General features: G+C 34.4%; 4 protein-coding genes across 16 annotated transcripts in view; 3 read left to right on the forward strand and 1 right to left on the reverse strand.

The window, feature by feature from the left end:
* Window positions 1-936: 936 nt before the first annotated feature.
* Window positions 937-6,863, forward strand: LOC109191433 (2-dehydro-3-deoxyphosphooctonate aldolase). Its single transcript, XM_019342099.1, has 16 exons — window positions 937-1,047; window positions 1,254-1,264; window positions 2,096-2,165; window positions 2,251-2,348; window positions 2,765-2,861; window positions 3,098-3,163; window positions 3,490-3,549; window positions 3,704-3,778; window positions 3,886-3,970; window positions 4,616-4,674; window positions 4,770-4,814; window positions 5,284-5,382; window positions 5,696-5,743; window positions 5,891-5,938; window positions 6,083-6,150; window positions 6,597-6,863. Exons 3-15 carry the CDS (start codon window positions 2,130-2,132, stop codon window positions 6,137-6,139), a joined length of 873 nt encoding a protein of 290 aa, XP_019197644.1. The 5' UTR covers window positions 937-1,047; window positions 1,254-1,264; window positions 2,096-2,129; the 3' UTR covers window positions 6,140-6,150; window positions 6,597-6,863.
* LOC109191436 (trafficking protein particle complex subunit 6B) lies at window positions 5,450-22,002 on the forward strand. 2 transcript variants are annotated; one of them, XM_019342107.1, is made up of 7 exons: window positions 5,450-5,456; window positions 13,631-13,639; window positions 18,208-18,210; window positions 18,396-18,556; window positions 19,844-19,961; window positions 20,038-20,266; window positions 21,543-22,002. In XM_019342107.1, the coding sequence occupies exons 4-7, from the start codon at window positions 18,405-18,407 to the stop codon at window positions 21,569-21,571; spliced, it is 528 nt and encodes a 175-aa protein (XP_019197652.1). In that variant the 5' UTR covers window positions 5,450-5,456; window positions 13,631-13,639; window positions 18,208-18,210; window positions 18,396-18,404; the 3' UTR covers window positions 21,572-22,002. The 2 variants fall into 2 exon arrangements, with proteins under 2 accessions (XP_019197652.1, XP_019197653.1); XM_019342108.1 differs by lacking the exons at window positions 13,631-13,639; window positions 18,208-18,210.
* Window positions 7,995-14,781, forward strand: LOC109191432 (coiled-coil domain-containing protein SCD2-like). Of its 7 annotated transcripts, XM_019342096.1 has the most exons (18): window positions 7,995-8,529; window positions 9,039-9,261; window positions 9,292-9,469; window positions 9,729-9,801; window positions 10,183-10,224; window positions 10,345-10,407; window positions 10,755-10,804; window positions 10,917-10,944; window positions 11,432-11,506; window positions 11,629-11,739; window positions 11,820-11,880; window positions 12,584-12,697; window positions 12,782-12,909; window positions 13,364-13,433; window positions 13,888-13,938; window positions 14,053-14,093; window positions 14,208-14,334; window positions 14,480-14,779. In XM_019342096.1, the coding sequence occupies exons 1-18, from the start codon at window positions 8,203-8,205 to the stop codon at window positions 14,563-14,565; spliced, it is 1,848 nt and encodes a 615-aa protein (XP_019197641.1). In that variant the 5' UTR covers window positions 7,995-8,202; the 3' UTR covers window positions 14,566-14,779. The 7 variants fall into 7 exon arrangements, with proteins under 7 accessions (XP_019197641.1, XP_019197637.1, XP_019197638.1 ...); XM_019342092.1 differs by having other exon boundaries at window positions 9,039-9,469; XM_019342093.1 differs by having other exon boundaries at window positions 9,039-9,469; window positions 13,891-13,938.
* A 159-nt stretch (window positions 22,003-22,161) lies between the features above and the next one.
* The window catches only part of LOC109191435 (probable N-acetylglucosaminyl-phosphatidylinositol de-N-acetylase), a 31,094-nt gene continuing 25,627 nt past the window's right edge, over window positions 22,162-27,628 (reverse strand). For 3 of the 6 annotated variants that reach the window (XM_019342100.1, XM_019342101.1, XM_019342103.1), the window contains 11 exons: window positions 27,208-27,332; window positions 26,942-27,002; window positions 26,532-26,602; window positions 25,548-25,612; window positions 24,328-24,372; window positions 24,164-24,244; window positions 23,647-23,714; window positions 23,356-23,404; window positions 23,048-23,208; window positions 22,801-22,899; window positions 22,527-22,649 (listed from right to left, as the gene is read on the reverse strand). In XM_019342100.1, coding sequence (XP_019197645.1) covers window positions 22,830-22,899; window positions 23,048-23,208; window positions 23,356-23,404; window positions 23,647-23,714; window positions 24,164-24,244; window positions 24,328-24,372; window positions 25,548-25,612; window positions 26,532-26,602; window positions 26,942-27,002; window positions 27,208-27,316 — 780 coding nt within the window. In that variant the 5' untranslated portion in view covers window positions 27,317-27,332 and the 3' untranslated portion in view covers window positions 22,527-22,649; window positions 22,801-22,829. Of the gene's footprint in view, window positions 22,437-22,500; window positions 22,650-22,800; window positions 22,900-23,047; window positions 23,209-23,355; window positions 23,405-23,646; window positions 23,715-24,163; window positions 24,245-24,327; window positions 24,373-25,547; window positions 25,613-26,531; window positions 26,603-26,941; window positions 27,003-27,207; window positions 27,333-27,628 lie in introns of those variants that run through there. The other 3 variants (XM_019342102.1, XM_019342104.1, XM_019342106.1) reach the window with 3 other exon arrangements.

Raw genomic sequence — 27,628 nt, forward strand, 5'->3', positions numbered from 1 at the left:
CAATAATGTTTTAAGGAAAAGAACTTCGTGTTTGAACTCGTGCTAAAACTTTACCCAAACACTCCTCTTTTTCCTTCCCAATTTTCTGTTTTCCCATATAATATTAATCTTTCCGTAGGATTATTATTATTTTTGGGAATTTTCAACCATATTACCCAACAAAAAGAGGGGCTGAGAGCTAAGGCAAACGTATGAAAATGAGGGAGGAGGATATTATTATTTTTTATTTTTTTATAAAACATGTAGAACCGTTGTACTTAATGCAGAGCCAATGCATTTATTAAGGTATACAACAATTATTAAGGACTCATTGCACTTATTGAGGTGAGCACTACACTTATTATAGAACCGTTGCACTTAAAAAAAAAAAAACAAAAACAAAACGTCGGGGTGGTCGGCCACCCCTTCCCCAATTCCCCCCTCATTCTTCTCCGGTCGGAGACATAGACAAGGACGAAGAGAGATCTCTTCGTCTCCAACCAGAGACGAAAGAGAAGGGGGTGGCCAGACATTTTTTTTTTTTTAAAGTATTAATTTTTTAATTGTTATTTTTATTTTTAAAATTTATTATTAAAAATGTTTTTCAAATTTTTTTATTAAAAATGATAACTCATCATCCACATAAACAGACATGATAAAATGGGTGGTAACTTGTTATTTAGTGATTAATTTTTTTTTTTTTTTGAAAGCTACTGGCTCTATTACATTGTAGTATCTGTTCATATACTTTCTCAACCTACTGAAACACAAAGAACCAATAACGCCTCCACTGAGTGACTTAATTGCATTTTCAAATTACATTCAGTGATCAATTTAGACTTTATTCCTATAATTTTTATTAGTTCGAATTGGGTTACTCGGGTTCAACCCGGGTACCATGCTGGTTACTATTTTTTTTTTTTTTTAAAAAGAAAAAAAAAAAAAGCAGCAGTAGAGCACACACTCCAGTGCTCCACGCAGCAGCCATCTAAATCTGCATTATAAATCTGATTTCTCTCGTCGTCTCCATTGTCCGAGCTCCGACAATCCGACTAGGCGACTCCAACGCTCCGGCGGCTCTATCATCACCTCCAGGCTCTGGCTCTTCAGTCTTCAGTCTCTGCGTTTCTCTCTACTCTCATCGTCTCCGATTACTCAGCTCGGCTCGACGACTGGCAAGCGTCCCACTGCTGCGAACCATCGACCAACTTGCTATTGCGAATTGCCTGCTGCAATAGTGCAACCCTAGACCAATCTGCAACCATCGTCCCTCACTCCATCACAGGTATTTTATTTTTATAATCTTATCTTATTATTAATTAATTATGGTTTTAGCTTTTAAGTATAGGAAATAGCACTAAATTATGGTTTTAGCTTTTAAAATTTTATCACTAGTCAACAAATTTTGAATGTATGTCAGTTCTTATTTCTGTATAAAATTTAAATTTGTAATATTAAAAGTATGTGTGATTCCTGTTCAACTTAGCATTAGCAATTTTCTATTTCCATCTTTGAAAATGTGCCTTACTGCCTTTAATTATGCACGTATGGAAATTTTTATAAATGGGTAAAATGTTAAGAGTTTATAATTTAATAATTTTATTTATTTATTTTGAAAAATAATGTGCCGGGCTGGGTTGGCCCGTTTACCCTGTCAGCCCTCTAGCATCCTAACCCGTTAAAAATGGGCCCGAACTGGGATAATCATAATTAGTAATGGCTTCTCTGTTGATGGGCAAATTTTTCTGTGGACTCCGGCTGACCATGAAAAAAATGTACAATTTTGTATATACTAAAAGTATATGATTTGTGTCGTAAGTGTATATTATTTGATAGTATACAAAATAATGTACCTGTAGTATATTAAAATTTAAAAATGTACCTGGTCCATGGAATAACGATTGTCTGTCGATGGTGGTTGTGAAATCTCATAGCTGAAAATCAATATTAGATTGTATATTATTTTAGTATTTATAGAGAATTTGTTGATTTTCACTGTGATTCTGGAAAACAGAATCATGCTGTAGTAAATTTCTAGCCAAGTCTTTGGACTTTTTGCTTAAGTTTACATACTGTAGTAAATTACTTCTCCTTATCTTTCTTCTTCATCCTCTAGATCTTTGGATCCAGAAGTAAATAAGGGTATAACTATGGATCCTTCAGCACTTCTATTCAACCAGCTCAAGGTTTGAACAACACTATTTTATTCTTTACATATATCCTGTAATTCACATATATAATCGGAATAATTCTTGCTCTAATCAATCACAGACAGCAGAGCCCTTCTTCTTACTAGCAGGTCCCAATGTGATTGAATCTGAGGATCACATTCTTTACATGGCCAAACACTTAAAGGCCACAACTTCCAAGTACGTACTAATTCCACTTCTCTCTCTTTGTCTTTGTGGGTGGTGTACTTATGAACCATGATCGTTTGGTTGAAACATGATGAGCATGCTGCTAATTTGACATTGGTTCAAATTTGACAAACATTTAGGCAAAACACGATCACTATATGCTTGCGATACACCTTGCTTGGTGAACCAGGGCTCATGGTGTGATTTATGTTAATGTATTTGTAATTTGTTGATGTTTTAGGCTTTCTAAACTATATCACATCCTCAAATTCTAGCCAATTTTTGTGAGTTTCCCACTTCAACTTATAGGGACTTGATGCTAGTGTTACTGCTTGATATGGTGTTCATAGTTTCCTGCATACTTATATTTCTTATCTTTTTTAGTGATACTTGATAAATATGGTTTTTAATCTTTATGTACTATATAGACTTGGTTTGAAGTTTGTATTTAAGTCTAGCTTTGATAAAGCTAACCGAACTTCGTCCAAATCATTCCGTGGTCCTGGCTTGGCTGAAGGCTTGAAGGTATGGATGAATATTTCTTTACACAATGCAATATGTTTTTTTTTTCTTTTTTTTTTTTTTTTCACCAGTAGCATTTCAATGATATTACAAAAAACATTTCATGTCCTGGATAAAGTCTATACAGAATTTAAAATTGGCTTACTAGAAGAGCATTTTTCATTAAGACTGATTACAAGCAAGCACATGCAATACTATAAACCCCTTAACCTGTTTCTGCTTTCCATTTTTTGTTGCAGATCCTTGAAAGGGTTAAAACAACTTATGATGTACCTATAGTTACTGATGTTCATGAAAGCATTCAGGTGACATTCTCTTTCCTATTTCAAATTGTACACTTCTGAGTGTAACTTAAAAATGTCTTTAACTTGCCATGACACATGGGACTGAGAAGTTGTTTTCCAATGTTTGCATGTTGCTTTTCTTTTCAATATTAAAAAGTGTGTTGACTCAACAAACCCCTTTGACTAGTGGGTTCCATGGGCCCCTGGTGTCTACTTAAAGTGAACAATATATTGTTTTCATCTTGTCCTTGATATAATAGTGAGTTATCTAATCAGGATATGCAAGATGAATTATGGATCTTGGCTTCCTATGACGTGAACTATAACAATTTCTTGCTTTTATCCAGTGTGAAGCAGTAGGGAAGGTTGCTGATATAATTCAAATTCCTGCTTTCTTATGCCGGCAGGTTAGTCTGTCAGATTTAGGCTTTGAATGTCAACAAAATATTGTCTGCTTTTGATTATGAAACCTCTTTATTTCTGCTTTAAGTGTTTTGCAAGATTTGTCTGCTGCAGTTAATTAGTTGATTTTTTTTTTTTTCCTTTTCTTTCCCGATGCAGACAGATCTCCTTGTTGCAGCTGCCAAGACTGGCAAAATAATCAATATCAAGAAAGGACAGTTTTGTGCGCCATCTGTAAGTACTGTACTTGTAACTATTTTGGGTTTCCTTCAAACTAAACAAGTACTGGATGATGATGTTTTTTGTAACCCTTTCATACTGATAATACAATATGTTTCCAGGTCATGTTAAATTCTGCTGAAAAGGTCAGATTGGCTGGAAATCAAAATGTCATGGTATGTGAGAGAGGCACCATGTTTGGCTATAGTAAGTGAGCTTCACTTCTTGCTAATGATGTAAAATGAACTTCTGAATTTTTTTTTTTTTTTTTTTTTTTGGGGGGGGGGGGGGGGGGGGGGGGTGCTTCTATAAAAATAATGATACTGAAGATATGTAATTACAAAATTCCTGAAGTTTTGTTCTGATGCAAAACTGAATGAATGGCAAAATACTATCATCTCAGTATGTGTTGTTGAAAAGAGGTGAGACAGATTTTAAGTGTAATCTGCTATGGTATCCAATATGATTGTAACTTTATAAAATTTATCCTGAAGGAAGAACAGACAAGTCTGTTTTCCAAATTATATTTCATTTTTTTCAGTATATTCCAAATCAATTTTTATGAATGGAAATTTATTGTAACCTGACAAACAATGGCAACAAGAGCCAGAACCTTGAAGTTAACATTTAGATACTAATAGCTTATTACTTAGGTGGCCATTCTCCTTCTTGAGTCTATTATTTCCTTTTCCAATTGTCATGAAGGAGATGTTGGTTAAGATTACCTAAAATGTGATCAAGGTTGAGGCATAGCCTTGCAATTTGTATTTATCTAGAGAGCTGCTAATGAGTAGTAATGTTACTTTGTCATTTCAGATTAAAAAATATGAGATATCTTTTATGATAATGCAGATGACTTGATAGTTGATCCCCGCAACTTAGAGTGGATGAGGGAAGCTAATTGTCCAGTTGTAAGAAATTATTTGTGATTCTTCATTTCAGTATATGTGCCTGGTTTCATAGCATGTATCAAACTTATGTCTCTGGAAATGTTTCTGTGCTTCAGGTGGCTGATATAACACATTCTTTGCAACAACCTGCTGGGAAGAAGGTGCGTTGAGTAGTTTTAATATTGTTAGATTTGGCATTATTTGGAGAATTTGATATGTGTGTACAGTTTTATATTTATCAAATAGTTTAATGCTGTTTGGTAAAAGCAAGTACTTACAAACCATTAAAGTCTGTATTAATAATTTTAAACTGTAAGAAACTTGGGCATTTGAAAATTTAATTGTGTAATTGCTATTAACCAAAGAATTGACTGTATGACCTTGACCAGGAAGCACACTTATTCCTTTAAACTATAAAACACTTTTTTTTGGGTTTTGTAAAAGAAAACCCAAAATCCAGAAAGAACCTGATAACCTTTTGGATACAATATTGGGGTGCTGTTTCTTTGAAGATAACTATTCATGGTTTTGTGCTATATATTCCAAACTCTCATTTCTCAAGTTGATCTTAGCCTAATATTCAGAGTTTGTTCTCTCATCAATGACTAGTATTTCTGCTTTGTCAAACAGTTGGATGGTGGAGGTGTTGCTAGTGGTGGTCTTCGTGAATTGATTCCTTGCATTGCCAGGACAGCAGTTGCTGTTGGAGTGGATGGACTTTTTATGGAGGTATATCAGTGGTTCTGGTTGAATAATGTGTATGAGTATGCTTCTTTTATAAGCTACTTGTTTGAGAATTGAGAGTCTAAAATTTAAAGAAACACCCTGAGAAATTGAGCAAATTTTATTTAAGAGTTAATACCCAAAATGGTCCTCGACTATAGTGGTTTTTCTCAAGTTCATCCTAAACAACTTTGATGACCTAATGTAGTCCTAGGCTTTTGTGTTTTTGCTCAATTTAGTCCTCCGTTTGTTATTGGGTGATTGTTATAATTGCTGATACAACACTGACTAAGAGTTTTCCTTCCCATTTGGCCCCAAGGTGCATAATGATCCTTTAAATGCTCCAGTTGATGGTCCTACCCAGTGGGTAAGTTTTACATTCATCGACTGTTTGTGTCCCTTGATACTGAAATTTCTTTTATTTTGGTATCTGCTGTAACATGAACCTTCGTTACTATAAAATCTTTCAATGCCTACCAGCTTAATGAAAATTTCTGTTTCTTTTTTAAAATAGCCTCTTCGCCATCTGGAAGAACTGCTAGAAGAGCTCATTGCTATTGGTGTAAGCCATTGTTCCATTCAGAATGAACTGCTAATATGCAAGCATTTTATTGTCTTAGAGCAAAGTTTTCTTTTGTTGTGCTTGATTTTTCCAATTTAATAATCGATTCTTTTGTGTTAATTTACATATTCGGAAAAATTGAAGAGGGTCAGCAAAGGGAAGAAGCAATTCAAAATTGATCTCACTCCAGTCTGCGATTAGATTTTTCCGTGGTAAGATATATGTTCACAACAACTAATTTCCGCATGTGGTTCCTAGACGGCTAGACTATAATTGAAATTCCTATTTTGGTGCTCATGGATAGGAATGATCCCTGAGGTATTAATAGATGCCCCTTCCTTTAGCTTGTTACTGGAATGACATTTTCTTTATCCATTTTGTATATGTCGGGGATCCCACTCCAGGGGAAAAAGTGAAAGTTAACTTGTAGTCGGGTGGCACACAAAATAGGAATGAGCTGATGTTAATTTTATGTGGAGTAAATTTTAGGAAACGACCTATTACCTATACATAGTTGAGTGCAGTTTACACTTGACAACCTAGAGTTTAATGTTAATTACACTGAAGAGTAGGTTGTTGCTTAAAGTTTACTCATCAATACAAACATATATATGGGCAATTGTATTATAAGTATTTAATGTGTTGTGAACATTTCCAGATGGACGTTGATTTCAGTGTGGTTGCTGCACCAAAGCAATAGGCCTTCTGGCCTTGCCTCTCTTTCATCAATATAAATAATGTAGACATGAGTCTACTACAGAGGCAATGATCTGGTATTGACGATTATTATGAACATTCATCTCTGTGGCAACCAACATTTGTATTTGGATTGATTAAGATTATGGATTCATGATTGTATAACTACGCCGGTCGTTTTTACTTTTTCTTAGAAATTGCTCCGGAGTATTGTCGGAGGTTGCCGGAATCGCAAGTCATTAACCTTGCACCAAAATTCAATGTTGATGAATTTAATAATTACTTTAAAATTTTTAGGGGTTTAATTGACTTTTTAGGTAAAATTGACCATTTTCTCTTCTTTTAGGTGTAGGCAAATCAATTCACACCCAGTATTTGAAGGTGAGGACTTGAGGATTTGATTATTTTTGCCTTTTGAGGTTTTGACCACCTTGTCCTTTGGATTTTTGTATCTAGCGAGGAACCTGTAATTGGACTATTTTTTGGAGCTGTCAAGATGTTTACTTGATAACCAGTTTAGCCGGAGTAATTTTTTTGGACGGTTTAACTGTTGATCTAATAATCACAATATTATAAGTTTGAATTTTTAATAAAAATGGTCTAACGAGAACGGTCAATGTACATCCTAATCATTAGGTGACCATGAATATGCTGACCAATTATTAATTAAAATAAAATTTAAATCAATCAAGTGATATCAAGTCTGAAAGAAAAAATTATAAGAAAAATAAATTAAGGTATATATATATATATAATCGCACTCACATGCGAATGCTTTGCCCATGCGCGAAATAGGAATGAATTCTGTCGTGTTCAGATCTAATAGATGAGAAACACTGAGTGCATCCCTCTCTCTATATATATTATTATTATTTTTTTTTGTTTTTGATTTTTTTGAAGGGAAATTAAGGTATATATATAGTATAGTATTACTCCCAAAAAAAAGAGCAAATTACACTTTTGGTCCTATGACTATTGGGGGTGTATTAATTTGAGTACGTGACTTTTAAAACTAACAATTTAGTCCTTTAACTATCATTTTTTTAGCAGATTTGGTCCTCCAGGCCAAATTGCCGGTGGAATTTGGCCGGAAAGACGTTCGAATTTTTAAATAAAACGCTATTTTTTTTACAATTAAAAAGACCGAATTACCCCCACTAATATTTGATTTAAAAATTCGAATGTCTTTCCGGCCAAATTCCACCGGCAATTTGGCCAGGAGGACCAAATCTGCTAAAAAATGATAGTTAAAGGACTAAATTGTTAGTTTTAAAAATCACGTACCCAAATTAACACACCCCTAATAGTCACAGGACCAAAAGTGTAATTTGCTCCAAAAAAAAAAAAAAAAAAACACACACAACAGACACATTTGAAGTGAGTAGTGAGGGCAACCAACTGATTGCGGTTGAGACTCCGTCCTTCCCTCTACGCTTTACGGACCCGTTCAAATCTCAGTATCCGTCGCTTTCTGCTACCACCATGGCGCTAATTCTAATTCATTCTCTTACTATCATGCCGGAGTTGTTGTTGAGCATAGTAGGTGAGTGTGATCGAATTTGGAGACAATGGATCGGACGAGGCCTGCTTATGGGCACCACAAGAGCTCGTCAACTGCTGGGGCTCCTCCTTCTCCAGTCGCATTTTCTGCTACCAACCATAGACGTTCAGGCTCTGCCACTGCCACTGCCGGCATTTCAAATGCAAGGAGACCACATAACACAAAAGCTGTCGCTCAGAGGCTTGCTCAGGTTATGTCAAATCAATCAAATGATGATGAGGAGGAGGAAGAGGACGATCTTTTGTATGACTACGCTCCTCCTGCCAATTCCTCCGGTGGCGTTGGACTCGCCGGTGGACCCGGTGAAAGGCCAGTCAGAAGTCGTTCTCCGATGGTAACAATTCTAGTAATTAGTTGCAATTAAATGCATTACAACTATTTTTTTTTTTTTTTTTTTAAATTGTATGGTGCGTGGTGGAGGACGTGGATCGGAACGCCAATTTCATGCTTTTCTGCAATGCTAAATATATTTGTTTTTGCATCACGCTACGTACAGATTTCCACTTGCGACGGAGCCTTTTGTGAATCTCATGGTTACTCATAGTCTTTCAATTCTTATTATTGCTTCATTATGTTATCAGTTACGTTGAATTAATATTGAACTTTTAGTTCTATCTGTTCATCATAAGTAGGTTTGCCTTGGAAATTTAATTTGCTGGATTATAGTACATTTTCCTAGTATGTATATATTTTTAATTTGTTGCTGCATCTTGGATTGAGCAATTGCAAAGCTATATATGTAGTATTCTTATATGTTATCTGGACCTTTATTCCTCATTTCAGTGTCTTAGCTAGCTAATATTATAGATTTCAGTCCCTCAGGGAATTCTGTTTTTCTCGTAGTCAGTTCGTGCATCCACGGAAAACCATGCGTCACCTGCACGCTCAGCGCCAAGGATGAGATCCTCTCCATCTGTTGGCTCGTTGGAACAACAATCTTCATCAGATAATCGCTCAGTGTCAGCTACTCGATCATCATTAACTTCAATAGAGCAATCTCCATCAGTAGTTCGGCCAATCTCAGCTATGCGAGCTTCTCAGTTGAGCTCATCAGAGCAACCACTTTCTAATGCTCCTTCTTCAACCAACTCAACAGCTGCTCGCTCATCTCAACCAGTTGCAATGGAACAACCTTCATCTGCTCGCTCTACCTCAGCTACTCGTCCTAATAATTTATTAGCTCCCAAGGCTGTTCCTATATTACCCTCTAGCGTACCCATATCACTTAGGACTTCAACTCCTGAGCTTCAATCTGACAGTCGCATGGATAGAAGGTATCTTGAAGCTTTAATTTAAAAATAAATTTCTGTTTATTTACTTTAGATTAATATTTTAACAATTTTGTTTTCTAGATGTTATATGAGCATCAAACTGTGTTTGCAATCCTCTTGTACTTACTCTTTTACTCCAATCTGTCTTACCTAATTTTGGTTTGACTTTCTGGTTGGTCATGTGCTTTGAGCTTGACTTTCACACGCATTCTCAAAACTTCAGCTTGTATATTGATTCATTATTTAATTTTTCACCACACAGGTTATCAGTAGACCTTGGAACTTTCAAGAATAAAGAAGCCAACATCCAGCCATCTTCTGCTCTACAAGATGAGGTATGAACATTGTATTGCATCTGTTTCCAAAGTAATTCTTGTCATATATATGTTGTATCATTATTAATAATGTCTCTTTTTTATTTTTTATTATTATCATTTTTTAAAATCAGCATGACTGTGTTTATGTTATTCTGCATATATTTGGAGAAGGATATTCTTCTGCTCAGCCCAACTGTTTGTTCTTTAGCAAGCTATATATATATATTTAGTATCCAGTCTTTAGTCATTACATTTACATGGTGCAAGATAAAATGTTTATTCACTTGGAAACCTTTTGAAAAAAATTCTTTTCTTTCATCTGTTTTGCATTATATATTTATTGATTCCTCAGTGAAAATGTTACTAATGAGTATATATAATATATGATCTCAATTTCAGGTTGACATGCTTCAAGAGGAAAACGAAAGTTTGCTCGAAAAGGTAATTCTAGTTTGTTCTCACTTCTTGTGATACTGGGTTTCAGTCATGTTTCTGCATAGAAACTTTTGTGTTGTATGATTGCACGGAATTCAATGGCATTATGTTGTGACATGCTTTCAGATTCGACTTGCAGAGGAGCGTTATGAGGAAGCAGAAGCCAGGACTAGGCTGCTTGAGAAGCAGGTAATGATACAAGTACATTTTCATTTTGTAATGATTAAGTTTATAATTGTTTATCGTGCCATGAATTTAGACCAGAAATTTTCTTCCAATCATGATTGTGTGAGTGCTAAGAAATTGGTTCTTTTAATTTAATATTCATCTTTGGCTACATCTTGCTTATATGTTAGTTAACAAAATGATCTCAGTAATACAAAATATTTCCTATATTCTAAATGGAATGGGTTTTGTGACTTTGTCTGACGATTCAAACATCTTTTGTTATCATTTTAGTGAATGTGAGTGTGTTACCCTTTTTTCTCTTTCCATTAAATTATGCTAGAGTCTTTATGATGTGGTTCCTTTGTTAGGTTGCAAATCTTGGGGAAGGTGTATCTATGGAGTCTCGTCTCTTAGCCAGGCAGGGTTTACAACTTAAAAAATTTACACTCAGAACTTCAATGATATATTGGCTGACAACATTTTATTCTTATTGGGCTTTTCTGTTCTTTTACTTTTTTCCAACTGCACAGGAAAGAAGCGGCTCTACAACAAAGGGAGGTATGTAATATGCAGAGTTCTAAGATGTAACCTCATGATACTTCATCCATATTCCATTTGTCTCTTCATCAAACCTGTAATATGAAACTTTCTCATGTTTCTTGATATGTCAGTTGCCAAATGAATTGAGACTTTCTGAGAATATCCAAGGGTGAACAATTGCACAGTTTCTCATACTGCTTTGCTCATTAAAAAGGATATATCCTGAAAACTAGTCTAGCTAAACATTGCTTTATTATTTTTGTTGTTGTTATTGTTATTATTATTGTACTTTTTATTTTGTCCCTCTTTTCTCTTTCTGAATTTGGACTCTTCTTTGCCTGGAAACTAGTCTAGTTAAATGTCTGATGATATCTCTTTGGTCTTTTCTAAACTTGGACTCTTCTATGTCCAGAATCATTATACTGTATTTAGGCATTGCCAATTATTTTTGAACTCTAGTAGAAATGAATTACAACAATGAATTTGAACACCAGTAACCTGGCAGGCTGCGCTAAAAGTTGCAGCACAAAATTATGGTGGTAAAGGTGAAGAGGTTGAAACCCTTCGGGCAGAGGTCGAGGTATTCAAAACCACTGCATCTTGTGTTTTTTCTATTTCAATATTGTTTATTGTTTCCTCCTCACTTGTTAAATATATGCATAGGCTGTTTTCTTGACAGTATCATATTATATATTGATTCAGGTTGCTAGGCATGAAGCAACTTCTGCTACGGAGAATCTCCAAGAGGCTGAAAGTGAGATCAAGTCACTTTGTGCCTTGTCGCATAAAATGATACTCACCCCGGAGGAGAAGGTATTTAGTTATTCAGTCATTGCTTTCATGGGTAACTTCATTTTTTACAAACTTATGAGATTCACAGTTTCACATCTTAGGAAGAGGTGGTTCTTAAGAGATGCTGGCTTGCTCGATACTGGGGCTTGTGCGTTGAACATGGTAAATAGATTGTTGAAGTTATTTTAATTTTGATTTTCAAGGTTCACGAAACTTTATGTGCCAGTCATACTTTTTATGTGCCAGCAGATTTTATGTATTGACTTAATGCTACAGAAAGTAGACTTTCCAGTTAAAAAAGTGAAAAGTTATTTCCTTTTTGTTAGGCTTTACATTTTCCATTAATCTGCTTCTATGTAATATGAAAACCTGCCTATCTACTTTTCTTATATATGCTACTATGGACAAGAGAAGACATAATACTTTTGTATTCAAAATCAGTATTTTATTATCATATGCTTCTTGTATGAGTAGATTTCATTGGTGTCCAACCCATAACCAAGGATGAAGGTTCCCAGATGAAAGTGTTTCTACAGAACATCAATTTTAAATTTCTTATCCAGGATCAATCTTCCTGGTGTCAGCATTATTATTATTATTATTATTATTATTATTATTATTATTATTATTATTATTATTATTATTATTATTATTATTATTATTATTATTATTTTTCCAATAAGGTGTGCTTTAAATGGTCTGTCAAATTTTAAGTAGGTCAACTGCATACCATCTTTTACCAGTGCAAGCTATGGTTCCTTGTTTATGTTTAAATTAAATGATATATCTGGCTCATACAAGTACTAGGTAAATTTGTTTCTTTTGTTTCTCACTTTTCCATGAGATAAAGTCCAGCATTTTGCAGGTATTCATGCTGATATTGCTGAAATAAAGCATGAATATTGGTCATCCTTTGCCCCTTCACCAAATGAAGTTGTGTTAGAAGCAGGACAGAGAGCAAAAGACGAAAACTCATTAGGTAATTAACAATGTCATTTCTTTTGGTTCACTTAGTTGCTGAATAAAAACATCACAAGTTGATATACTTTTCGTAAATCTTTTGAAACAGTAGGTTACAATGATATGGAGGAAGGGGAAAATCTTCAGCAAGGTGTTGAACTTTTATCAGATGGAAATGTTGAGAGCATGTTTTTAGTAGAGAAAGGTCTTCAAGAACAAACATCACTTAAGGTATGGTGTTCCCAATTCTCTTTTTACAAATCCTAGTGATCAATCACTTTCCTAGTTTGCTTTCCATGCTAATTTTTTCCATAGGATCGGAATCATTTCCCTGCATTAATCTTTTGCTTCATTAGCACTTCAGCAAGTTATTGGATAGAAGGCATATATATAGTATAATTCCTAGCTTCCTATTATTATATTATAAAAGACGTGATTTTTTGTGATATAACTTTGTGCAGTATTTAGTAGCTACAATATTCAACTTTGATGCCCAGATCAGAAGTGCCTATTTGATTTGCATTGCCGCCCTAAAAAAACAACCTTCTTGAAAAGAGTCTAAATCACTTTGATATGAAACTCGATCATTAATTTCTCTTTCTAGTTGCATTCCTCTATTCATGTTGGATGAGAATTCCATAAAACTGTTCTTCTGATGTAATCTAGTTCCTTTTTCCTTCAAAAGGTGGAGGAAGCAGTAGCTCTTGCTATGGCCCAACAACGACCACCAAGTTCCCTAAGATCTTGTGTGACAGGTATATATGAAGTCTGTGAGAGAAAAATAAAAATAAAAAAGTGAATTAATTTGTATTTTCATATGGTATGTATTAATGATCAACAAAAATATATGGTTGGTTTATTTATAATTATACTAAAGATAAGAATTAGGAGGAGGAAATTGATATTTAAACTTGAGGCCTATATGTGGAGACATGAGGAATGAGCGGAGCAGAATGAAATTGTGAAGTTAGGATGCAGAATGGATCTATGATTCCATTCCATTCCATCATACAAGCGATGTGAGGAAATTGAAATCTAGATCAATTCGATCTGCAATTCTATCCCCTTCAATTCATTCCTCCATACCAAGTGCATTAGCTGCCCCCAGAAGTTTAATATATATATATATATATATATATATATATATATATATATATATATATATATTCTTTTTACAAGCATTTCTTATTTATTAACCTATTATTGCAGCAGATGAGTTAAAGCTCCCAATTGAAGGCCAGAATTTTGCAGACGCATTTGGTATGTCAATTTCTATATATAGAAGTTGAATTGAAATTCCCATGCATATATATGTGAATATTAGGTTGGTTGGTTTGAAAATAAATCTGACTGAAATCATTTGTTGTATTTAAGAATTGAGTGAAGACGAGGTTGAAGATGTACGTTTTAAGCTGGTATGATACCAACTGGTAACTGTTTGAGAGTGAGTACGTCCTTTTTAGTTTGAAATGAAACTTCATTCTCTTATATGTATATATATGGTTTTGGTGCGGCATATATATATGCAGGCTTGGCTAACATATTATTGGAGAAGAGCAAAGAAGCATGGATTGGAAGCAGATATTGCAGATGAGCGACTGGGGTTCTTGATCAACCACGCCACTCATACGTTCAACTCACACGATGCAATTAACGGTAAACTAACCTTATCAATATAATAATTGAATTTAATTGAACTAAATATATATATATATATATATATATAATATATCCTAGCTAGCTAGCTTGCTTGCTGCGCTCTCAATAATTCCAATTAATCTGATCCACTTAATTATTGCAGTTGAGCGTGGACTAATGGAGCTTAAGCAACTGGGGATTGAAGGTCAATTATGGAAATTATCACAAACTTACAGATCAAAAAAATAATGCCCATAACATACATACATACATACAATTGGGCAATGAATTGAATGTCGTACAACTAACGTGCAATATAATGTAATTACTACATTTTTTTCTAGCTACCGAAATCTTATCCTTCTAATTTTATTTCTGTAATATATTACAAATCTACGTGTAAGTAATGTATAGTAGTATCAGTACAATGTCAAGTGTCAGGAGGGAAAATTCCCAGAAAATGGAAAGAGGCTTCGATCAGCTCATGCAAGATATACTTAATGTTTAATAATGAACCCGGCCGTACTTTATGTTTTATTTATTGGCCCTGTTTGGTAAAATGGCTGTTAGCTGATAGCTGTTTGCTGTTAGCTGATTGTGTTAATTAGAGGGTATAAATAATTGATAACATTAGCTGATTGTAGAAAAGTGTTTGGTAAATTAGTTGTTTGCTGATAGCTGTTTAGTATAATTTCTTTTCTCAAAAAGCTAATTGAAAAAGTTGCTAGGAGTAGCTTTTTTAATTTTAGTCTTTTAGAGTTGCAAAAAGCTAATTAACCAAACATTTATATTGATATTTTGGCCCTGTTTGGTAAAAAATTGGCCTATAGGCCAATTTTGGATTATTTGAACACTATTAATTGTTTGATTTAGTTAAAATATCAATATAAATGTTTGGTTAATTAGATTTTTGCAACTCCAAAAGGCTAAAATTAAAAAAGCTACTCCTAGCAACTTTTTCAATTAGCTTTTTGAGAAAAAAAATTATACCAAACAGCTATCAGCTAACAGCTAATTTACCAAACACTTTTCTACAATCAGCTAATGTTATCAAGTATTTATACCCTTTAATTAACACAATCAGCTAACAGCAAACAGCTATCAGCTAACAACCATTTTACCAAACAGGGCCTTTAACTAAATCAAACAATTAATAGTGGTCAAATAAGCCAAAATTGACCTATAAGCCAATTTTTTACCAAACAGGGCCAATATTATGTTACAACTTACAAGTAATAATGATTATTTCACAATAAATTAAACATTATTGTACTATACGTGTTAGTAATATAATAGCCTTCTAGCTAGTGTCTAAGTGTTTAGGCATTTACAATCCTTATATATCCTCTTTAATTTAATTTGCTCGTTCCACATCACATCAAAACAGTACAAAACAAAAATAAAATGAGTCACAAAAATGTGTAATAAATAGTAATTATCCATCACTGTAATATTCTAAAAAATATAATCATTGATTTCACATTTTATCTCTCTACCTGTATAAGTTTAATTTTTCACTAATATTATATTAGAGATTTCCTTTTTCTTATTTATTTATTTATTTATTAGAGATTTCCTTATTATCATTTATATATGCAATGAATATATAATAGTCTAATAGAGCACCACTTCAATAATTAATGTCAAATACATAATAAAATTTTGCTTGCAAACATATCAATAGGTAGGTCTTGTTCTGGTTGATGATAACGCAATATAATATTCCACAAGTATGCATTTATTTATGGAGTTAATTTCGTTTATTTGATAATTATATATTGTTGTTATATATATCCTAATAGGGTTGATATTTGCATCAATCCCGTTCAAATTAGTCAAATAATTGATTTATAAATCACAGGTTTCAAGTTTGACTCTCATGAGAGTTACGTTGTCTATTGATTTTCTTAATTAATTTGTTATTTATTGGTACTATAACTCCTTGGTCTAGTTAGAGTCATAAGGTACACTTCATTTTGAGCACATTTGCAAGGTTTTTTTTTTTTTTCCCAAAGAAGAAATAAGGTTATTGAGAGTAAGCTTGAGAAAAAAATTTATAGCTTCATCCTCTATTGTGTATGTGTATTTTTATTTTTTAAAAATCACAAGTTGGTTACTATTGACTAGCACATTTTTATATGCATTTTGGAAACAGTATATTATTTATAAAGGAAAATGCTAAGCCCCTTTAACATTATCACTCACAAATAATCACTTTTTGATGTGACAAAATGCTAAATACTAATTTTTCTCTTTAATTTTACTTATCATTTTTTTTTTTTATCTTGTGGCAGGGGTAGCTATTTTTGAGTAGTAAAAGTAAATGAGTAGTTGCAAATTATACATTGTAATGCATACATTAATAAATATTCATTTTTAATATATTAAAAAAAATTTAAAAAAATAACTTATAATACATTAATAATGAATATTTATGTAATAATAATTGGTATTTAGCATGGTCATTTTTAAATCTAGCATATTTTAAAAATTAATTTAGAACTTATAATCATGAAGTGTAACTTTTAAGAATTTGTAAATTTTTAAAAATTATTCTCAATTATTTGTAGAGTTAATTATTGATTTGGTCCCTCGACTATGATGACTTCACCACTTTGATCATCGACTTTCAAAATTGACCAATTTAGTCCCAACTATGAAAACGTTAACCAAAATGGTCCTCAGTCTATTTTATCGTCAAAATGCAAGGGTAAAATAGGAAATTTTCCCAACTTCATCTTCAAGTCGACGAACGAGAGAGAGAGGTCGTTGGAAGGAATCGTCGCCGCCACCTGTTGTCGTACTGCCCAGAAACTGAGACTGCCGGAAAACGGAGGGGAGAAGACCTCGCCCAGCTGCTGCTCAACTTTTCCTCCGCCATCGCCGCTTCGAAACCCGCTGCCGTAGCTGCTTTGCCTACGCCATCACGCTGTAGTTTGCCGAGGAGAGACAGAGACCGCTGGAACGCTCTACTGGGTTCTGTCCGAGATAGTTCCAACTCAATTGATTGTTTGGATTCAGAGAAACGAGAGAAGAAGGATTGGGTGGAATCTGGAGCTGAGTTCAGGTCTGAATCGGGTTTATCGTCGAAGAAGGTAGTACAGGCGGTGGCAGTGGCAACGACAACGGCAACGGCGGGCGGATTACTTTCCTCACTTACTCCTCTCAGCTCCTCCGATTCTTTCGCCCTCTCGTCCATTGTACCACAAACCTATTATCATCTCCATGGCAGCCCAACAACTCAAACACAGAACAACAACCTTAGAAGAAAGAAAACAACTGACGACCCCCCATCTTTCTACACTATACTTGGTCAAAAAGGCTCAAAATGTCACTCTTGACATTTTTCTAGGGTTTTTTCTGACAAGGAACCATTTGTAACAGGTGTAGATCCTTGAATAAATCTTCAATACTAGAAATGGATTGTGATGGCTTAATATTATCAGATATCACTACCCCAATTGTTTTCTCTACCAAGGCATCGGGTGCAACTGCCGTACAATCCTTGAATAAATCTTCGCATCCAGAATCGGGTGCAATTGGTGTGCAATCGCCGTCGCCTTCCCCCTCTCCCCCGGCTTTGGGCGCTGCACTTGGCCTGCGATTAGGGTTAGATTTTGAGAATTTTAAATTTGGAGGGATTTTTTACGCTCTGCAAACATAGCCACAGAGTTGAGATTAAACGGCTACACCTAAAAAGGCAAATAAAGTGAAATTACATTTTTGTCTTCAATTTTAACGTCTAACTAACGACAGTTTATACCTAGGACCATTTCGAGTAAAAATTGTATAATTGATGACTAAATTGGTCAATTTTAAAAGTCGAGAATTAAAGTGGTGAAATCCTCATAGTCGAGGAACCAAATCGGTAAATAACTCTATTTTTATGAGGGAGTGCGACTGTGCGAGTGAAAATGGGAACAAACATATATATACTTTTTAATTTTTTTTTTTTTGGATCATTATATTACATATGTATATATTTTTTAGAATAATTTTGTAAAAAAAAGTATAATTTGGGCAAGGGAATACTAAGGGTGGGGAAGGGGATCCAGCAAGTGGAAACGATCAAAGGAGAGAATTGGGAAATGGGGAGGGAGGTATCAGAGAGCTGCGTGGAGAGTCTTCTAACCGAGATTGTTTCTTCCTACTGCAATGGCTTCTACGCCGACAAGCCGGAGCTCGCCGCCCGCCGGATCGAAGCCATCGGCTTTCAAGTTGGCCACCAACTTTCCGAAAGGTCACCACCATACAACACTATCCTATCTTCTATCTATCTTCCCAAACTCAATCATCTCTCACCTAATTCCCAGTAATTAAGGTTTGATCTGTAATTTGTTGAGACGTTCCATTATTTATCATTTCTGATAATGCTCCTGGGTGCTAACTGCTTAATTATTGAGGGCATCTAACTCAATTGAAATACTAATTAGCTGTTGCTGCATTGGTATTGGTAGACTGCTCTCTTGCTTTCCTAGCTATCATTGATTTTGGTCCTTGTTTGTGCCTTAACATTTTTTCTTTCTCTTCTGTATGTTATGTCCACCTGATCATGAAGCTTTTATGTTTAGGAGGGTAAGGATATCCTAGGTTTTCTCTCTTGATTTTTTAATTTGTAAAGTGTCCAGTTTTTTCCTTTTGTCTTGCTGGGATGTCTGCAATTTATAAGCTAATATGATTTTCTGGGCTTGGTGAAATCAATTTATCATAATCACTTGGAATCCATCTTGAAAGTTGTTTTCTTTTATGTTCTAGTTTTATTGCAGAGTTATACCTACTTATGGTATGAACATCAACAAATATTCACAGCATTTGTTTAATGCATGTAACTAGGTTGACTCAGGTTGTACTCATTATCTCACTTTAGAGACAGATCTAGGCTATCTAGCACTTCCTTTTTTGTTTTTTTCTTGTATTGACAATTGACTGGATTATTTAATTTATAAAAAAAAACTGAATTGTGTTGCTCAAAAGGGGATAGTTGGCTTTAGTTGTATGGCCACATTTTTGTAGGACTCATTTTTTACCAAGTATCATATTTTGCATCTTATTATAGGTCATGAAAGAGGTACTTCGTACTTCATGACCTATTGATGATTTTAAGTAAGATTAAGGGGGAAGAAGAAGACACTTCATTGCAGCATAAATAAACTGAAAAATAGAGAATTATTCTATGGGATTTGCTTCTTTTTCATCCTTCTAACCGAGAAGATCATTGTTGTTCTGCTACATTCTTGACAGCTAGTACTGTCTACCATATCATTATATGTTATGTCAGGGACCAACTTTTGGACAGATCACTTGGCATGTACATGTTCAATCATTTAAGCATTTTAATGACTTCTATTGACCCCCACTGCTCATAAGCTAGGTTGTCCCATGTCTAGCTGATAATATATTTGGTTGTGATCTCACTTTGGCTAGGAGACCTATAAATTTCTAAAAGTGGTTTGATGCATTTTATTGGCTTATCTCCTTAACACTCATGTTTCTCTGAAGACTCATATACTTTTATCTACTGCTGTAGATACACAATGGAACGACCTCGATTCAGTGACCATTTGGAAGCTATCAAGTTCATTTGCAAAGACTTCTGGTCTGAACTCTTTAAGAAACAGATAGACAACCTAAAGACAAATCACAGAGTGAGTTTGAGAATTCACACTAGCTTGTTTCTTAAGCTATTATGAGCTCATTATGTGTGATCTTTTGTCTTGCTAGGGTACCTTTGTGTTGCAAGATAATCGGTTTCGCTGGCTATCTCGGATGCCAATGGATCCATCTCTTGAAACTTCTGGTTCTATTCAAGATCCTTCAGCAATGGCTGAGAACAAAGCTGCACAAGCAATAGGCATGCATCTCTATTTCCCTTGTGGAATCATCAGAGGTGCACTTTCAAATCTGGGAATTCCTTGTGCAGTATCTGCAGATATATCTAACCTGCCTGCATGTAAGTTGTGTCTTTTATTGTTTTGTGGTATTATTTCATATTCATCCTTCAACAAAGAAACATGCTAATACTATTGTATGGAAGGATAAATATAAGTCTATATACTAAAGTAGTACAATTTTTAATTTGCCAAAATTGGGACCTTAGGGCATTACATTAATAATACTTCTAACTTGATCAGAATTTCAGATAAAATCTATCTATATATTTTTAATTATAGCAGCCTATTATTTGGCATCTCTATTTAAATTATTTTCATACCTAAACAAGACATCTTTCTTAGTTTCACACTAATTATTTACACAAGTATTAGTAATAGAATTGACCATAAAATATGTTTGAGATTCCCTATATTGTTCTTCAATATTCACTGAATCGTACATTTAAATAATAAGATGATTGCCTTACTTTTGAAAATCTTATCTTGAATTTGAGAATTTCCCCAATTTATCTTATATTTAGATATTTGATTTATTACTAATATTTTACGAAGAAGTAAGGACAATCTATGTTTAATACTCTATGTTTTTGAACTAAAAATAAATATATTATCACAATATTGACATTCAATTGTTTATATTATTATTAGCTCTGATTAAATTTAAAATAATGGATTCACTATACACACACACACACACACACCCCAAACATATATCAATACATTATATGACAGAATTATTAAAAAAAAAAAAAAAAGAAGAAATGTATAGCAGGTCTATATAAAAATTAAAAATGATTATATAGGGTGTGTTTGGTTCGCACATAGGAATCGGAATGGGTATCAAATATTTGGTAATGGTAATGGGTTTTGGTGAAAATATTGAACATGTTTGGTAGTAGGGTGGAATGGGAATAGTTACTAATAGTAGTGCTTGAGAATGAATAAGGGAATGAAACCCTTATTGTATTTGGGTATGGGTTTTTCAATTGATGGGGTATACCCACCAACCAAACACACCCATAGTATTAATGTAGTTTCATTTTTTTTTTTTTTCTAATAGTTCTAGTTTGTTGCTTATTGGGTTGTTGGTCAAGATCTCCAACCAATTTTGTGATCATGTCAATCATTATTAAAAATTTTGGGGGTCAAGTCGGGCCTTTTTATTTTTATTTTTTGGACAAAATTATTTATTAAAAAAAAAATCCCCAGTTATTGCAGGCTAGTATAGATTCTTTTTAAGATCTTGATTTTCCCACTTGCAAAATCTTGATGAATTGATAAAACCGTAGAGGTCAGCTTATTTCTGATGCAGTCTTATGTGTTTATAATTTACAGGTTCGTTTGTGGTACGAATTAAGGCTTGACAAGCTGTTGCAAGAATTAAGGGTTGGGCTTTAGATCACCCTCCACTTGTGTGCCAGATCTTGTTAGTCATAACATATGAACCATCTTCTCTTTCCCTTTGCCTTTGTTTTGGGTTACGACTTACAGAAACTGGAGCTCAAATTTGTCCATGAATCAGCCATACATCACAGTTCTGCTCAAGTCTACAGTTTCAACTGAACTATTGTAATAGCCATAAGCCACCTATATATATATATATATATATATATATGTAGATTTGTTCAATTGAGACATTTTAACATCCAATGTTCCTTTTTGGTTGCGTCTCCACAATCCTCGCACTGCAGCAGGAGGAAGAGGTTCAACTTGTTTTGCTTTTACATAAACATGTAGCATACATGCATAATAAGAATGAATGATATCTAAATGCATGTTTTTTATTTTCATTCTACTTACATTGAAATTATATTTTTGTAACAGTAAAATATATAATGCTAACATTACTTCATTACATTAGTGTTTATAATCTAAAAGTAGTCATCCTAATAGAATATGACAAACATGTAATACAAATATTATGACAGCATTTTTTTTTTTTTTTATACTTGGGTTAAGTGTAGTTCACATGATTATATTTATAAATGTTGTAAGATCCATTCAAAATTAAAATTGTTATATAGTTCCCAGCAATGCCAGCATCTATCTCTTCAGGCGGAGCTTTCAATGCTTGCTGCACCAAACACAAAGAGATAGATAGATAGTGAACAACAGATTTGCATTTGCAGTGGCAGTGGCAGTGGCAAATGCCCCCCTTCACACTCATCATCAGCACCAGCATTAAGCCTGCCTGTATATTCCAATACTTCCACTGCTTCAAACGCCCTGCTAAACATTAGGAGCAACTTTAGCCCGAATTTCAACCTTATTGGGAACCCACCGCCCCCATAATGCACTGTTTTGATCCCATTGTTCAGCTTCCAGACGAATGGAGTCACAGACTTGATGATGATACAAGGGATTCTCTTTTGTTTTTGTTTTTCCTGTGATGTTAATACAACATTTTGAAGATCCCACACATTTGAGTGTACTGAATTCGATCTGTTGTTCAGAACAATTCATTTTGTGTTTTGCACAAATTAAGGTAGCAAATCTCTTCAAAGGGAGTGAGTGCAGTGCGACCTTTCCATCTTCATGAATGTACACAATATATGGCATGATACACCAGAGAAATCAGTCTTAAGAAACATACCTCTTCATGAATACGTTTCTGGGCATCGCTTAGTTGTTGATCTTCTTTAGAGAGTTCACAAAGGTATAGCTGGAGAAGGATACAAAAAGCTTACGAAACCTGCAAGAGACAACACTATCCTTTTCATTTTTCTATTGGATTCCCCTTCCCCTTAGGAAGAAGAAGAAGAAGAAGAAGAAGTGTTTTCTGGAGGATAACACATCTGCACGTTGACACCAATTGGAATAAAGAATAAAGGCTTACGTACCAAACCCATTGACTCCGGTGTTGGGCCATTGCAGCATAGCTTTTGCGAGGACGTTCATTTATCAAGAAATGCAATTGTCTGTTTGGATGGAGCTTTGCATATAAGATAGACAACCAGATATCAACTGGTCCAATGTATTTGCGCAATATATTAGTGCTGACCTGAAAATCATAATATAGAATCAGTAATGTATAGCAATGAGAAGTGCAAAATAATAGGACCATCATTGCACCTCCTGATATGAATTGCCAATCAAATTCATCAGACATGAAAACAACAATTAGTGCTTGAAGAAGTAGAGGACTTACAAGCTCCCATGCTTCAACATTTTTGTGTGAAGCATCCTGCAACACTTTTCTGACATATACAAAGCCAGAAAAGAAAAGAACTTGTGCAGTTAGAATAAAACTTGCCATGGTACTATAAGCAGTAACAAGAATGTCTTAAAGGAACATTCCTTGATTTAACAACTTAAGGTCAACTCACCGCACACCTAGATGCACATCACAATGATTATAAAACTTGCCATGGTACTATAAGCAGTAACAAGAATGTCTTAAAGGAACATTCCTTGATTTAACAACTTAAGGTCAACTCACCGCACACCTCGATGCACATCACAATGATTACAATGGCCAGAAACACCATAATTGTCGAAACTAATGACCTGTAATCAAAAGAAAACTATACAAAATAACTACTCCATAAACAAAAAGAGGAAATGCATGAAAACAGTGAGATAAAAATGTGTCATTGGAGATAATGCAAATATGCAATACTTTGAAAATAAATAAATAAAACTGTAGCAGCACTTAAAATAGTAATGATAGTTGCCATCAACTTTTAAGCCAAGAATCAAAGTCAACAACAGAATTGCCAGCCATGGTATAAGTTTTACCCGTCAAGACCAGTTTTGCCAGCCATGGTATAAGTTATACCCAAGTAATTCTTTTCGATATGTATTAAGCTCATCTTCAATTTTCCATTTGTGAACATTACAAATATAAAATAAAAAACTACATTTTGCAGATAGAAAACCGGCTGATATGTAGTTAACCACCAACTTTGTGTTTGTATCTAAAGGCCAATGGCAGACTGGGTTTGGAAATTACTTACTACATCAATAGAATGTCTGTCTACTTCCTCCTTTACAATTCCAGCCAACAAATCACTGTTCCAAATTTTGCCAAAACCATCCTAGACATAACAGCATACAATTCTGAGGAATGAGGATGATTCAGAGAAGATGCTAAGAAGTTGCAGATTTTTCTGAAACAAACCTGCAAATCTGGATGATCCAAGATATTTACTTGCTGTGGAGAAACCTGAATTAATTCAGAACAGATCAATAATAACCAGAACTTGATTATAGTTTAAAAAAAAAAAAAAAAAAAACAGTAGAGGTACAAGCACTAAACAAAATAAGTCTGAAGATTTTTTTAGAAAGGGGATAAGGGTCAAATAAGCCCTCCAACTATTGTCAAAACAGCAATTAGCCATCAAACTTCAAAAACCTCCAATCACATACTCGAACTCAATAAAATCATGCAATTAAACCCCTTTTACCAGATTTTGCCTGTAAGCTAGAGTGTATAATTAATAATCAATTTTACATTTTTTAAAAATGTCTTTCGTCATCAACACCAATGCTAAATCATTTTTCTTTTCACCCCAAAACTACCATAGGCAAACGCAAATCTACCCATTGTGAGAGTGTTCACAACAATGACAAAGAAGGTATACTGCCAGTTTTGTCAATATCTCGGTTCTCTCAACGTGGTTCTCCGTCCTTTTCGGAGCTGGTTTCTCCTAAGAAAACCGAAAGATCTTTGGGTTCTCCGGTCAAGAGATCTTTGGGTTCTTTGACAGCCTTGCAGCAGGTTAAGCTGCCGGATATCTTACAAAATGGGCTAGCATTCTTGGAGGTTTGTGGCCAGCCAATAGATTTAGTTTGACGAGACGTGGGCGTGAAGCGTTGCGGCCATGTTGGCACTGTTGCATCGTTGCATTGTGGCGCAGAGTCGCGGCATTGCAACTTTGTGGTGGTGCGGCATGGTGGCGCACTAGTACAAGGTGGCACGCACGTTCAGCTATTCTCCTAGAAACAGCCGTTACGCTGCTGGTTTTTGCGAAAATTGGTGCGACGCCGATAGGGGCATTCTGCGCCTCCATTTCAGCACCCCTATTATTTATTTATTTTTCTTCATTTATTATTCCTTTGATTTTGCTTATTAGTTGGGCTTGGGTCCATTATTTTATTCTTTCATTCTTTAGGCCTGGCCTGTTAGGGCTTGAGTCCATCCTTTATTTTAGTTTCTTTATATTAGTACCCAATCTCAAGGGCTGAGTATGTGTTATGGTCACTTTTGGATCATCAGTTGTAAGACATTTTTATTCCTTTGCTTAATAAAGTTTTGTTTAAAAAATAAAAAATAAAAAAATAAAAATAAAAATAAAGGCTCAATGCACAAGCAAGAATGCTTATCAGATTTCATATTACCTTAAGGGTTGCAGCAGCCAGGTAGAGCTCTTGTTTTCTAGTATCCCCCATGCCATCTGCATTACCTACACGTAGACATTAAATTTTTTTTTTTTTATTATTATTATTATTATTATTATTATTATTATTATTATTATTATTATTATTTTCATTTTCTCCTGGAGTCAAATTCTCATTAGTACAAGTCAATCGAATGACCCTCTAACCTAAGACAATTAGCCTCTTTAACTTCTATTATAAGAGGGTGAATACCTTTTGTGAGAAATAGGAGGAATATGTGATGATTTCTTCAAAGTATAAAAAAAAATGAACATTATTCCTCCGTTTTATCAAATTGAACATAACTACTTAAATTCCAAAAAATACTGCACCACAAGTAGGAGCATATGGAAGAAGTTACAAGGATTCAAGGAATAGCATTCTGAATTCAAACTGCTTTAATTCATATATCTTATGTGCCAAAGAAGCACGCAATTCAAAAAAACCAAATTGCTATCCAGTAATTAACAAAATAAATAAGATAACACACGCATCAGTTTCATGTAAACCCTTTTGGAAGGAAAATAAAACATACAACTGGCATTTCTGTATAAGGTAAATGATTAAGAACCTAATCGATGTGCATAATGGCACGAATGCTCACTAGGAACATCTAGTTGCACATCAAATGCTAAGACTATTTTTAGATTTATATAGAGCTGCGATATTTCTTGTAACAAGCATGTGAAGAGCTGAAGTTGAAAGCATTTTAAAACAGGCAAAAAATACTAAGAATTGAAAATAAAAAACCACCTGTAAGATGCCAATGGTAATATATTTGAATCCCAGTAAAACCAATAACACTTGTGTAACTTTAACCAAATCACCATATAAACATGCCAGGTGACAAAAAATATTGTTGAATCCCCAATTGCAGGCTCTCTGTTTAGTTCTTTTAACAATAGTATAGATAACAAAGATTATGAACTTTTGACAGTATCTTACCGGTTGACATGCATAATATGTGTACGTTGTGCCCCTTTGAAGTTAGGTAATTGATGGTTGGAGCAAAGAACCTGCAAAGTTACAGATTATAACTAAAATTTATTGGGTCACATTATATAATTGAACAAGAGAAATTATATCCATGAACTTAGTAAAAAAGTCACTTGCCCAACTAACCACAAACAAAAAAGCTGTAACTTCAGATAAGTCAGAATGTAATGGCCATTTCTGGCCACTCAAAAAGTGGGATGTTCTATACTGAATACATTTTTTGATGTTCTCAGCTGGGATAATTATTTATCTAATGAGATGATCTCAGGTAAGAAAAGTATTTATCTCACTTAAATCTCTGAAGGAAGGAGCATAACATCATCTCAAGATAAAGAACAAACTTCTGTTTTCAACCTTACATAGATTCATCATCAGGATGGGCAATAACCAACAAAACATTTCTCTTCAGAGAAACTCCACCTGAATAATTAACAGAAATCCAAAAAAAAAAAAGAAAAAAAAAGAGGATCATAATGGATCTCTTATAAATTCACACACATACAAGTTTCCAAAAGAATACATCATACCATATGAATATACACATAAACGGAGATGAGGGAATTTTTGAAATGTTGCACTACGGAATCAAAACTAAGGTTAAGCTTTAGAAGGGCTGCCTTCTTACCATCATCTAAAAATGTAGCCTTGGAGCCAGACAGAGATTCATGGAGAACTTTGCAAAGAGAAGCCACCCATATTACAGTCAATGAAACAACAATCAGCAACCACTCCATTTGTATTCTCTAGTCTCTGCAATAATCAGATATCATAAAGCCCCTAGCTAGAAATGCAGAATCCTGAATCAACTATAGATTAAAGAAAAAGTACTGCAATTACATGGGATTGGTACTTTACAGCTTCATAAGATTAATAGATCATTGATCAAGTACCAATTGAAAAATGGAAGAAAGAAATAAGATGAAGAACTGAAGAACATTAAATCAAACTTCTGTACTTCAAGAATACACATAGGGATGGGGCCCGTTACCCCCTTCCCCATCTACAAGGGAAATAGTGGGAACAGCTAGGGTGGAAATAGGCCAGGC

This window comes from Ipomoea nil, unplaced genomic scaffold (assembly GCF_001879475.1).
Source record: "Ipomoea nil cultivar Tokyo-kokei standard unplaced genomic scaffold, Asagao_1.1 scaffold1622, whole genome shotgun sequence".
In the NCBI taxonomy this organism is placed as follows: Eukaryota; Viridiplantae; Streptophyta; class Magnoliopsida; order Solanales; family Convolvulaceae; genus Ipomoea; species Ipomoea nil.

Excerpts from the sequence above, each read along its gene's own strand:
- LOC109191432 (XM_019342092.1), top strand. The coding sequence starts at position 8,203 with ATGGATCGGACGAGGCCTGCTTATGGGCACCACAAGAGCTCGTCAACT. Across the intron at positions 9,802-10,182 it reads CTTCTGCTCTACAAGATGAG|GTTGACATGCTTCAAGAGGA; the intron begins GTATGAACATTG and ends TCTCAATTTCAG. Across the intron at positions 11,507-11,628 it reads CCCTTCGGGCAGAGGTCGAG|GTTGCTAGGCATGAAGCAAC; the intron begins GTATTCAAAACC and ends ATATTGATTCAG.
- LOC109191433 (XM_019342099.1), top strand. The coding sequence starts at position 2,130 with ATGGATCCTTCAGCACTTCTATTCAACCAGCTCAAG. Across the intron at positions 3,164-3,489 it reads ATGTTCATGAAAGCATTCAG|TGTGAAGCAGTAGGGAAGGT; the intron begins GTGACATTCTCT and ends GCTTTTATCCAG. Across the intron at positions 4,815-5,283 it reads AACAACCTGCTGGGAAGAAG|TTGGATGGTGGAGGTGTTGC; the intron begins GTGCGTTGAGTA and ends TTTGTCAAACAG.
- LOC109191436 (XM_019342107.1), top strand. The coding sequence starts at position 18,405 with ATGGGGAGGGAGGTATCAGAGAGCTGCGTGGAGAGTCTTCTAACCGAG. Across the intron at positions 19,962-20,037 it reads ACCTAAAGACAAATCACAGA|GGTACCTTTGTGTTGCAAGA; the intron begins GTGAGTTTGAGA and ends TTGTCTTGCTAG. Across the intron at positions 20,267-21,542 it reads TATATCTAACCTGCCTGCAT|GTTCGTTTGTGGTACGAATT; the intron begins GTAAGTTGTGTC and ends TATAATTTACAG.